At 35.5% G+C, this 13,142-nt stretch overlaps 1 protein-coding gene across 1 annotated transcript in view; it reads right to left on the bottom strand.

The window, feature by feature from the left end:
- Window positions 1-13,142, bottom strand: part of LOC310733267 (dedicator of cytokinesis protein 3-like) — a 77,694-nt gene that overhangs the window by 55,374 nt on the left and 9,178 nt on the right. The window contains exons 2-7 of the mRNA XM_083554336.1: window positions 5,820-5,903; window positions 5,685-5,725; window positions 4,312-4,367; window positions 4,034-4,130; window positions 1,951-2,099; window positions 153-237 (exon numbers count right to left, since the gene is read on the bottom strand). Of these exons, the coding sequence (XP_083410462.1) occupies window positions 153-237; window positions 1,951-2,099; window positions 4,034-4,130; window positions 4,312-4,367; window positions 5,685-5,725; window positions 5,820-5,903 (512 nt within the window). The remainder of the gene's footprint in view (window positions 1-152; window positions 238-1,950; window positions 2,100-4,033; window positions 4,131-4,311; window positions 4,368-5,684; window positions 5,726-5,819; window positions 5,904-13,142) is intronic.

Raw genomic sequence — 13,142 nt, 5'->3', positions numbered from 1 at the left:
ACAATAATAAGAATAATATTTCTGTGGGTGAACACACACACACCAGACAAAGTCACACCCCCATGCAGTTTCACCACCCAGAGCACATTTAGGTGCTGTACATATGGTCTCATTCTAGCACAATCTGTCAGGCAGCTTCGCCAATCACTCACCATCTTGTAGAGGTCAGATACACTGAACTGGTCTGGATCCACCATCTCAAACTCTTTTCTCGGTACTAGGTCTAGACCCAGGTGTCTGTAATAAGGAAAGGGAATTTACACATATAAATAAGGTGGTGGCTTGATTAATATTGTACAATAAGCTATTTGCAAGACTTTCTAACTCCAGAGAACATTAAAAATAATTTTTCTAGCTCTAAAAATGTATATTGAATCATGAATAAGTATGAAATTCAACAAATGTAGTAATTTAATCGTTGGTTTGACGATTTGTTCCAAAATCGCAAAAACTACAACTTATGTATGGAGTTTCAATGCTGCCTGTACCATCTGCCTCTGTGTCAATGTGGTTCTATAAAACACAAATTACCCCTATTTATTTGCCAAGACGAAGGCAAAGAAAGAAGGTAGGAGGCAGTGCAGTGTTTCCTGTTGCTAAGCAAAATTGGTCTACAAGCATGCACCAGCATGGCTGATAGTTGGAACGACATGGGATACAGTCATAAAGTGTGTAGTTTTGTTTTTAGTTTTAGATGCAGGGAGACAATAAGACGTAGGGATACTATGACCAATAATATGAGATAATACTGTCCCCTCTAAAAGCATTTCTTAGCTTAAACCCGTTTGGCCTTTTCCTCTGATGACTCTAAACAACAAGGCTTTTCCATTCAGAGATGCTCACTCTTGCATCTGTTTCCATTGAGATGAACATTAACATTTCTGAAATACTCAAACTAGCCTATCTGGCAGCAACAACCATGACATGGTTAAACTCAGTAAAATTACCCCAATCTAATAGTTGATGTCAACATTTACTGAAGCTCTTGACCTGTATCTGCCTAATTTACTCATTTTGATACTGTGACCTGATTGGCTGGTTGGATAAAGAAGCAGGTATACATATGTTTCAAAGAAACAGCGTATTTTCAAAAGGTTGTCATGGTTGAAAATGTATTTTAATAGTTTATATTAAAAGCATATAAAGAGAGGTGTGTTGAATAGCTAGACAGTTTTGGAAAAAATCATTGGATAATAAAATTGTCTTTGTATAATGTTGGTTTTCAGTATATAATAAAGCTCATGCCCTAACAGCCAGCAAGGCTGTCATTTATGGAGGCCACTCTGTGCAGCTTGGGACGGTTTCTCCTCAACGCCGTGGGTGGTTCCATGAAATTTCCTGAGTAAGAACGGGCGCTTTGAGGATGGATTGGACTGTAGTTAATGTCAACAGTCTGCTACACTGACTCAGGACTACTTTTCGCTTCTGATCATCATCACTGTACCCCGCAACATCGTATATCTGCTCAAAATGGACATTCGGTGCAACCCAGATGAGGATGGGTTCCCTCTTGAGTCTGGTTCCTCTCAAGGTTTCTTCCTTATGCCATCTCGGGGAGTTTTCCTTGCCACAGTCGCCACCGGCTTACTCATCAGGGACAAACTTACTTATAAAGAACATATTCGCTTTTAATCATCACATTATCTGTGTAAAGCTGCTTTGAGACAATGTTCATTGTTAAAAGTGCTATACAAATAAAAATAAATTGAATTACATTGAATTTATGTTCCACTTTTTTTTGTTCTAATTAAAAAATAATAATTTTGTGGAACTGGATTGTAGGAACTACACATAACAATTCTTCAGAATAGTGTTCCTGACATATGACTGTTTATACAGTTACACGATCATTCAAGATCATAATATCACAGCTTAATACATGGACAGAAAACAACAGAACATATAAGTGAGAGCAGAGAGTTAAAAGAGTTTGCTTGGTAAAGATCTTACTCATTGCCCCAGTCCAGGCGCAGAGTGATGTGGCGCTTGACCTCCCGGCTCTGTTCCTGAGTCATGTGACCCAAGATCAGCTGACGCCGCAGGTCCATCAGCTCGTTCATCACATGCCTCAGTTTCTGGAAGAGCTCCACCCTGTGTTTCTGTTTAATCAAAAGACTCTGATCAGAGGTTAATGTAAAAACACTAGAACTGAATTATTAAGTGTCAAATTCAGGATGCACAACATTAAGGATAAGACGAATGAAACATTTACCAATTAATCTTAATTGTTAGTAAGATACTTTTGAAAAGAATGACTGATTTTCATTTAATTTAGAAACAGCTGACCTAATGACATAATACCATTTTTATTATAAGCCTTCCTTCATTTTAAAGCTACACACCCTGGATAAAAAAGGAAAGGGGCACTAAAATGTTGATATCATAGGTGTAACACAAAAAAAGTAGTTATCTATAGACAGTCTTGTGAAAATAAAGATACACCCTTTTTAAATTCTATGGTTTTACATATCAGAGCATAAAAATCATCTGGTTCTTAGCAGCTCTTAAAATGAGTAAAATACAACCTCAGATGAACAAATGACACATGACATATTACACAGTGTCAAAATAAAATAAAACGTGTGATAAACTGAAAACACCTTTACTGCTTCCAGTAACATCCATGTGCTGCTAATTAAATGCCCTTGTTTAATTTGAGCATGAGCACATGTGACTAACTCTTTAAAAGCAAATGCTGCAACTAATCAAACTGGGAAAGGTTATTAGGTGATTTACAAACAATTTAAATCCATTATTTCACGAATGGAAAACATTCAAGACAGTTGACAATCTTCCCAGGAGTGGACATTAATGTCAGACTATGCAATATTTAATTACTTAATACTCTTATTAATTGCAATAATCTCAAGAGTTACATCTAAGGCTACAAGCCTCAATTAGCATGGTAAATGTTAAAATTCATGACAGTACAATTAGAAAAAGCTAAAACAATTATGGTTCGTTTGGAAGGAAAGGGCTAAAATGCTACAGAATTAAGGTGTTACAATGGGCCACTCAAAGCAAAGTTGTAAAGAAGAGTTAGTCAAAATTCCTCACACAATCACGTGAAAGGAGCTAAAGGGAGTTCTACAAGATGTTGAATATTAAGATTTACTTAGTTTTCCCATACATGGTCTCTCCACTTTGGCTTAAATTTGTAACAATAAATAATGACAGTGAAATATCTCTTGCGCAGTTCATCTGAGGTTCTATTTATCTAAAACTTAGACCTACTGAGGACAAGATGATTTTTATTATGTCCTGATACATAAATCAAAATAGAATTAAAAAGGATGTAATTTCATTTTCACATGACTTTATCTATCTGTTAAGTGATTGAAATATCTAACTATATCTATCTATATATATGTATCCTGATTTAAACTGGTTGTGATGTTCATTTTTACCAGTGTCCCATTGGAAATTAAGAAATTAACCCATGACTGCTGGAAAATACTGTAATTTTTCATTCAGAAAAAAAACAAAAAAAACAAAAAAACAAATAGCAGTATCTTCAGATCATAATCTCATAGTGACAGTTTAAGAAATAAATGTATATTACTTTTATGAATTTCATGATATTTTGCATAGAAATATTGTACAAACTTGTATTTGTATTAGTATTTCTATACTGTATGTTTAGAATATGCTAGCTGTTCAACCTGGATAATGTATTCTTTTTTTAGTTACATTCATAGCTGAAATGTATTGTGACATAAACCATAACTCCTATGCATTTCTTTTCTTAGGAATTACCATAAAAAAGAGAGCAAGAGAGACCAGGACAGTGCATTAACCGTGCTTAAAATGCAGTTGCTTTATAAAAGCATTGCCCAAGGCCCACTTTCTGCTTAAACTGAGTAGAGAGAAATTACACAATTCACTGTTACCAGGACAACTGTGGTTTCTCCAGACTGAATCCACCCACACTCTCACATACACGCACGTGTGGATACGTGCACGCAATAAAATGTACACATGTGGGATCCAAGACACAAATAACGGACTTCAGAGTAGCCATAGAAATCTGTACCACATAAAGCTGTTTCCACAACACTCCCCATTCCTGCAGCGTGCTGGTGCACTCAGTGATAATGGGATCCTCAAGAGGGACCACCGTCTCACACTGCCTGAAATACAATGCATACGCATACAGGCTTTTTTAAATCCATGCTAACGTTTTCAGAGTGCTGAGCCATTTAAAGTTACTTGAATTCCTGAAGGTCATTCATCATGGAGTTTATTGCTCTCATATTTTCAGTTACTGATGATAGCATGCAGTTATAATGAATTCTCAAATCAATCACTTACCCTCTGTTGGTAACTGTAGCTTTTTTTAAGTGCACATAGTTGGCTGGAAAAATGCCCTGATAAGACAAAGAATGGATGTAAAAATATAGTATTCTGAGTAAATCAGCAAGTGTACATTATGTAACATGGACACAAGTATCTTTAATAATTTACCCGAGAGGTTTACTGTACACCCTCACCCGAGAGAAATTACAGGGCAGATTTCTTCTTCTTTTTTTTCAACTTTTTCTCTGTGCATCTCTCTTGAGCATGATCATTTTTTCATGAGTAAATATGAGCTTATTTAGGCATCCCATGAGGATGAGGGGGAGTAAGAGATATGACTGAGAGAGAGAGAGAGAGAGAGAAGGAGCCAAAGAAGAGTGGGAGATACAGAGCGGCATAAGTTGGCGTGGTGTACGTCAGTCTGTTTATGCACGTTTCATTTGTTTCTATTTCATTGTCACTTATTGTCTTTACTTGTCGACCCCTGAGAGATGCACTTCATCTTGATGGCAAAACACGTCAAACGGTTGCAAAAACATAACAGGAGTTTATAGTTTTAATTAGAACTTATGTGTGTTTGGTAATTTGTCTAAAATGTCACAATAAGAAAATTTTTCACAAACACATTCCTTTGTACCATATTCCATCAAATCAGGCACCTTTTCTAGCTGACAAATATGATTTATGTTTACAGTCAACTAGGAGTAATAGTTGCTCTGACAAACTTGAATGTGATAATTAACTATGAAATCAGTCAAGTGAGTTGCTAACAAAGTATTTAACAAACTTTAACAAAAGCAAATAACTCAGCAAATATCTACATTAAGAAACAAGCTAGCTAACATTGTATTTATGGGTCATATTCTCACACAGGAATTGTATATGATTGACACATTAACATCTTGACTGTGCCCAAATACCCAAAGTCTGTAAACATTAATAGACTTGTTTGCCTTAAATTACTCTAGTATAAACAGTAGATACTGCATGCTTAAATGCTTGGTCATTGTAGGCGATGTCATCATTTAGCATTATTTATTCTCACACAGCTATGGTTCCAAAGTTAAACCATTTGAACATGTTCGTTTAGTTCATTTGTCTTTTAGTGCTAATCCATAATAATAAGTAATATTGAATGTCAAACCCATTCTGGACAGATTCTTTAGTCAGATTACAAAAGCGGTACCAGGTTGCTAGGCTACTTGGTTCTTTTTGCAAGCAAGTTGTATGCACATCTTTTTTTTTTTTTTTTACAATCCCAAAAGGGGTTGGTTGGGATTCAGTATGGAAAGCTTTCCTTACATGGACATTTCCTTACAAATTTCCTTACAAATCCTGTCAAATAATTTGTTATTCTTTAACCTTAAATCAGAATAAAGCAATCTCACCTTAACTGTTGGTCTTTTGGTAGAAAATCCTCTGTACCAGCCTAAAAAAAAATAATAATAACAATCACATTTAACCACGTTTTTTAACTCGTACTCATAAAAATCTATTGATAAATAGATTGAATGTAGGTTTACCATCACATTTCTCCAGGATTTGGACAGTTTCTCCAAGCTCCAGCACCAGGGAATGACTGACCGAACTTCGAAAACTGCCTATCACTGAGACATAGAGGAAGAGACAACAATCAATACCAGACCTCTCCAGAGCAAGGTGGATAAGCATTATTTGAAAAAAGACTGACAAGAAAAAAACAACACTAAATGATACTAAATGTTAAAATTCACCATTCAAGGTTTTATTACTAGGACATAAAGCTTGAGATAAATGACACTGCATATCAGTGTAGACATATTCTAACAAAAAAATACAAATATTTTTGTTGAGGTCACTATATAGGTCCTTGCATACGTTTGCATGAATCTAAACTTTAACACATTTTTGAAGTGTACAATCTGGAATTTAAATAAATATAATTAGAATTAATATTATAATAATATGTAATACCAAATAATATAATACCAGATCAGAAGGCAAATTTATTTTTTTAGCTACATTTATTTTGAACTAATAATATGAAAGTCAGTAGATGTAAGACAGTACATGAGTGTGAATGAGAGAGAGGGCAGTGGAGTGGTGAGGTTGCAGGGAGAAGAGGTGGAGAAGGTGGAGGAGTTCAGGTACCAGGGGTCAACAGTGCATAGTAATAGAGAGTGTGTTAGAAAAGTGAAGAAAAGAGTGCAGGCAGGGTGGAGTGGGTGGAGAAGAGTGGCAGGAGTGATTTGTGATAGAAGGGAATCTGCAAGAGTTAAAGGGAAAGTTTATAGGACTGTGGTGAGACATGCTGCTGTATGGTTTCGAGATAGTGGCATTGACTAGAAGACAGGAAGTGGAGCTGGAGGTAGCAGAGCTGAAGATGTTGAGATTTTCATTGGGAGTGATAGAGTTTATTAGAGGGACAGCGCATGAAGGACGTTTCGGGGACAAATTGAGAGAGGCTCAAATGAGATGGTTGAATGACATGGGGAATATCGGTAGGAGAATGCTTTTGATGGAGCCACCAGGCAGGACGAAAAGAGAAACACAAAAGAGGTTTATGGATGTGGAAAGTGAAGACATGCAGGTAGTCGGTTTGAAAAAGGCAGATGTAGAGGACAGAATAGTATGGAGATGGATGATTTGCTGTGGATCCCCTGAAAGAAGAAGAAGATTTAGAAATAAATAATGCTAAAGCCATCTGCTGTTCTGGTGCAAACAGGTGAAATCAAAAAGAATATCATTAGTTAGTGATAATTAGTTACAATTACAAAACAACAAACACCATTGTAAAGTCCTAGAAGCTATAAAAAAGTGCAAAAGTGCAGTTCTGTATAAATATCAGCATTTGGTTGTAAAATATACAGTTGGGTCAAAACTGTATATATTTGTGTGTGTGTGTGTGTGTGTGTGTGTGTGTGTGTGTGTGTGTGTGTGTGTGTGTGTGTGTGTGTGTGTGTGTTTATATATATATATATATATATATATATATATATATATATATATATATATATATATATATATATATATATATATATATATATATGAAGTAAGGAATTAAGTAAATACTAAGAAATTATGTAATTCATGTAAATATTTCATGTAAGTTTGTAAGTTGCTGTAAATAATGTTTAAACTGAAAACAAATGCCAATAGAACATATTAACTAATTCTTTCAGACTCTTAAAACTCACGGTATGTACATATATACTGTATGTATCAGTTCTGTATTTGATTCTGTTTGGCTGGAAAGTGTGCAATCAACCGTTGAATGCAGAGGTAATTTCAGTCAGTGTAATCATCATTTTATATTAATGCACAATTGTTACTATAGTAACACTGTTACAGTTGCATGCATTCAGTTTAATGCAGGTCATTTACATGTACCTCTCTCTCTCTCTCTCTCTCTCTCTCTCTCTCTCTCTCTCTCTCTCTCTCTCTCTCTCTCTCTCTCTCTCTCTGTGTTTCTCTCATATAACTATTTATTACATTTTATTTAACATAGATGTAAATGAATCACAATACTATATCGGGCAGAATTCTTAATTTAACACATGTTGCCATACTACAATATATGAAAATGTGCATTATATAAAATATAAAATATAATATAATACAGCATTTAAACATATTATAAATGCTATGCTATAAAATATAAATGCTATAAAATATGTAAATTATATAAAAGTGTTATATACAGAAGCAACCTCTTTGAATTTGTGTGAAAGCTGAAGTGTGAAAGAGTGCAAACAAAATAAATTACAGTCCAATTTATTTATAATGACGTAAAGACCATGCAAGTCAATATAACAAATAAAAATGCTAAATTAGTATTGCAGGACACTGCAAGGTGAAGTGAGCATATTCAAAATAATCAGGATCATAAGGGGCAAGGCCTGTGCAAGTACAAAATATCCAAGGTTTATGATGAACAGTGAAGCACTGATGCAATTATGAAGCATAAATCATAACCATGAATACAAAACAACTGCCTCCCAACACTGAAACTCCACTAAAGGTCTAGATCTTGTGTTTTGGTCTGGATTTTCAGGTGGTATTAACTATTTTCTATGTTAACTGTTTCGCATATGAAATAATTTATGAATCCAGTAAGAAATTAAATTATACATTAAGCAGACTTTTGTAAAATATTTAGGTTTTGCAGTTACTATAATAATCCACAGCATTTTTACTAGAGAATTACTAGACATAATATATTATATACAGTATATATTAGGTCTTAATCCACTTTAATATACAGTATAGTTCAGAACATTTAACTTTCATTTTTTACATAGCTGCAATGCAGTGCTTTGCAAAGAAACATATATTTAAAATAAAAAGAGAGAAGTAAACATGATAAGATATTAAGCCTATTTTGATCTCTATGGTTTTATGTTATCAGGGCATGCTAAAAATCATCTTGTCCTTAGCAGCTCTTAAAATTAGGTAAATGCAACAAGTGACATGTTACACTCTCATTATTTATTAAAAAAAATAAAGCCAAAATACAAAGGAAAGTGTAAAAAACTAAGAACACATTAAGTAGTAGCCACTTGCTGCTAAAACAATGTTCATAATTAATTAATCATCAGTAAGTGTGACCACCTGAATGCTCCAAATTCTAATTAAAAAAAAAAAAAAAAAAAATATATATATATATATATATATATATATATATATATATATATATATATATATATATATATATATATATATATATATATATATTTATTTTTTTTTTTTTTTATTAGAATTTGGAGCATTCAGGTGTGTGCCAAGGAGGACAGACATCAGCAACTATCTCAGAGAAGCATTTGCTGCAACCAATTAATCTGGGAAGGGCTACAGGGCCATTTCCAAAATATTTAAAGACCATCATTCTACAGCAGGGAACATTATTCATAAGTCTACATTATTCATAAATCAAGACACTTGGCAATCTTCCCAAAATATTCACCCAAAAATCAGACTGTGCACTCTACAGGCTTAAGTTAGTGTGTTAAATGTTTAAATTCATAACAGTACAATGAAAAAAAACGACTGAACGTGTATGACTTTTTGGATGGGTTGCCAGAAAAAAGCCTCTTCTCTCTAAAATAGAGCATTGAAAACCTAAGCTGTCCTGCCAAGATTTCTGGAAAAATGCCCTCTGAACGTATGTGACCAAAGTGGAGACATTTGTCTATAATGCACATCACTACATTTAACAAAAAACAAACAGAGAATATCAGCACAAATTCCTCATACCAACCATCAAGCATGGTAGTGGATGATGATGATTTGGACTTGTTTTGCTGCCACAGTTCCTTGGCAACTTGTAGTTATTGAGGTGGCCATGAACACTTCTGTATACCAGTGCATTTTATAGTCAAATGTGAGTCCATCCATCTAACAGCTACAGATTGGCCAAAATTGTTTCATGCAACAGCACAATTATCAGAAGCAACAGCAAATGACCCTGTCAAAGTCCAGACCATAACTTAAATGATATGCCTTAAGAGAGCTGTGCCAATAAACCTCAGTGAAGTGAAGAAACGTTGTAAAGAAGAATGAGCTTGATGTAAGAGACAGATAGTCAAACAGAACAAGATTATTTCTAGTTTCTACTGCTAAAGGGGGTTCTCTAAAAGCTTTTGAAACATAAGGTGTAATATCACAAATTGGTTTTCTCCTATTTGGATTTATTATTTTTATTTTTTTCTTAAAATAAATAAGGCAGTGTAATATGACGTGGTGTTGTTCAGCTGAGGTTGTGTTTACCTAATTTTATGTAAAACCATGATATCTAAAAAGACAAGAATTTATATAGGGTGCATTTTTATTTTGACATGACAGTATGTATGTTGTAAAACACAAAATATGGCTGTGGCAAAAGCTAAGTCAGTCCTTTTGATCTATAACCTGTCACCTGCCTCCCATTTCTTCCTCCCTAAGCCACTGAGCTCTCCACACTGCTGCCCCTTCCTTGCTCTCCTTCACTCTCTCTGCTCATGGGGCCAGATTTCAGGCCCTCTTTTAACTCCTCTGTGTCTGTTCTTTCTCCCACACAGGTGAGTGATCTTCGCATCACAAATGCAGAAGGGAAGCCTAGGCCAGTCTGCTGGGATTGTGGGAAACCCAGGCATCACCATGACCAATGCCATTTGATGAAGTGGGTTACTGGTCCAGATCCCTGACATGCCACAAGCTGGCCCCGATCAAGTTGGGTTGAGTATTTAAAAGGGTACATACCCTGCTTTTCTTGAAATTGGGCTGTAATTAGACCTCAGTTTACCAAAACCGGTTCACTTTGAGGCTTTGGGAGCTGCACACCGTCTAACGTTAATGTGTATGCATGCAGACATGCATGAAAGTCTGTTCGCAATCACTTCTATTTAATTTTGGGGTAAAAAAAAAAAAAGATCCTGATACATGTAACCAGTGAGCATTTCAGTGGGAAATGTTGCAGAGACACTTTTTCATATTATCTTCGTATCCTGTCTGACCAAGGCACTGCTTTTTTTATAACATATACTGCACAAGCTGTACAAATTACTGCATTAAATCAATCCACATGAGTGTTTATCTTTCACAAACAGATTAGTGAAGCAGATTAATCAAATACTCAAAAATATGATTTGGAAGTTTGTTCGCGATGATGTACGTAATTGGGACAAGTGGCTCAAGCACCTATTATTGGCAGTGCAAGAGGTCCCACAAGCTTTTAATGGGTATTCCCCTTTTGAATTATTATATGGCCATAAGCCATGTGGTGTGCTAGACATTATTAATGAAAATTGAGAAAAAAAACCTTCTAATGGTGAAAATGAAATTTAGGGTGTCTTTGACCTGAGAGCAAAATTGCACAAATTGAGTCAATTTGATGAGATGAGATGAGTGTGACTCATGGCAAATCCAAAAAAAGTATGCAAGCGTGATATCTGGCTTTTCAGTTCCTATTTAAGTTTTAAAATGAATAAGACAGAACAAGACTCAAGACATAAAAGGTGATAAGAAAGATTTTGCTGTTAGCTGGCTTTTATTGCAGGTATGTGCCTGATTATTCACCAGTCACATGCTTTAATAAAGGGATAAAATAAAAAGGCATTTCCCACTCACTTTGGGGTACATCAAATTGTAACCCTTCCTCTTGGGTTGTTTGGAGCTCCCACAATAGACTGAATACTCTGCCTGCGTACAATGCAACATATTAAGATTATATCAGTATCCATAGTCATAATTTGCAGCGGTATTTCCAACATCTAAGTACAGTCCTGAGATTGCTGAGATGGCTGTGACTCATAGCAAACACCAAAAAAGTATATGATTGGATACACTTGGACCATGAGCAGGTGCATCCCCAAACTGATAGGATGGCAGTGATTGAAGCCTGCCCAAGAACAAAGACCAAAAAGGCAATACAGTTTCTGGGGCTAGATAGCCATTATCTTATGTTAGAGCCATTTAATTATAAATTAATTAATATAGCCTATTATTAATTATTTGGATGTCACCAGTCTCCTTACTGATCTCACTAAAAAGAGAGCGCCCGATTCGGTCCACTTTATGAAGTCATGCCAACACGCTTTTCTGAAGTTGCCATCTGTGGCATTGTACCATTACCCAGACTTTTCCCTCCCTTTTATAATGCAGACAGATGTTTTGGACAGGGGGCAGGGGTCCATATCATACCAGGTGGTGGAAGGAGAGACGTGCCCCCTGCTGTACATCAGCCACGACTGGTAAGCATCAAATGCTTGTGTGTAATTGTACTAATGACTGCTCTCTGTTGGACTGAGCAACAAAAAGGATAAAAGCAGGAGAAACAAAAGCTTTGAAAGAGAGAGCTGAACATGCAGAGCAGTGTGTGTGTATGTGTGTATGTGTGTGTGTGTGTGTGTGTGTGTGTGTGTGTGTTGAACTGAAAAGTCAAAGAAAAAGTTACTGTGTCAGAATAATACTGCCTCACATCTAAGTGGTGTTTGGACTGTGTGGAGCTGTGCATGTTCTCCCCATGTTTGGATTGCTCAGTTGCTGCTCGTTGTGAACGAGCGTATGATGTGTATGTATGTGTGTGCGCATGGACTGATATAACTATTCAGATGAATTGCTAAATCACAAGCAGTGTTTCCAGGATTGGCTCTGGATCCTCCATGACCATGATCAGGATAATTAAAGATACGAGTAATACTAATAAACCTTCAAATAATATTCTGTTCCATAACACGGTAGCAGGAGCTCAGAGTAAGAAAGGTGCTGGCAGATAAATTAAGCTGAATCATTAATTCAGTGAATCAGATGATCCTGTTGGTGTGAATTAGTTGCCATATGCTGACGACAGATTTTGAGAATGTCAAACTGTTATAGTGTTTTAGCACACTTTAGTAACACCACTGGAATGATTGTCAGGGTTTTGTAGAAAAGGCATATGCAAGTGCAGATTTTTATCGTATGAATTGCTAAATGACATCTAAAATCATAAGCACAGGAAATGTCACCTAAACAGAAGATACAAGGCAAAAATATGCTCAACTTGAAACAAGACTATGGGACAAATGGCAACAAAAGCTTTACTATAAGATTCTGGAAAATAGGAACTTGGTGCTAATCAGAGTAAAAATGTGATGTGCTGGAGATGAGGTTTGATGGAAACTGCTTTGTTGGAGCTATAATATGAAACATTTTGAATGTCTTCACCACATCATTTGCTTTGATAAAATACAATATGATCAAAAATGATGTGGACATGTCGCTTTCACAATATATGTGATTTCCCTAAATGGTTGATACAAAGAAATGCACAATTGTCTTTGTATGGAATAAATAATCAATAATTATTAGTTTCTTTAATTGGAAGGCAAACTGGCCATTATGGTGAATTT

Source organism: Silurus aristotelis, assembly GCF_946808225.1.
Source record: "Silurus aristotelis genome assembly, chromosome: 11".
NCBI classification, from domain to species: Eukaryota; Metazoa; Chordata; class Actinopteri; order Siluriformes; family Siluridae; genus Silurus; species Silurus aristotelis.
This window is presented reverse-complemented; position numbering and strand designations above follow the sequence as displayed.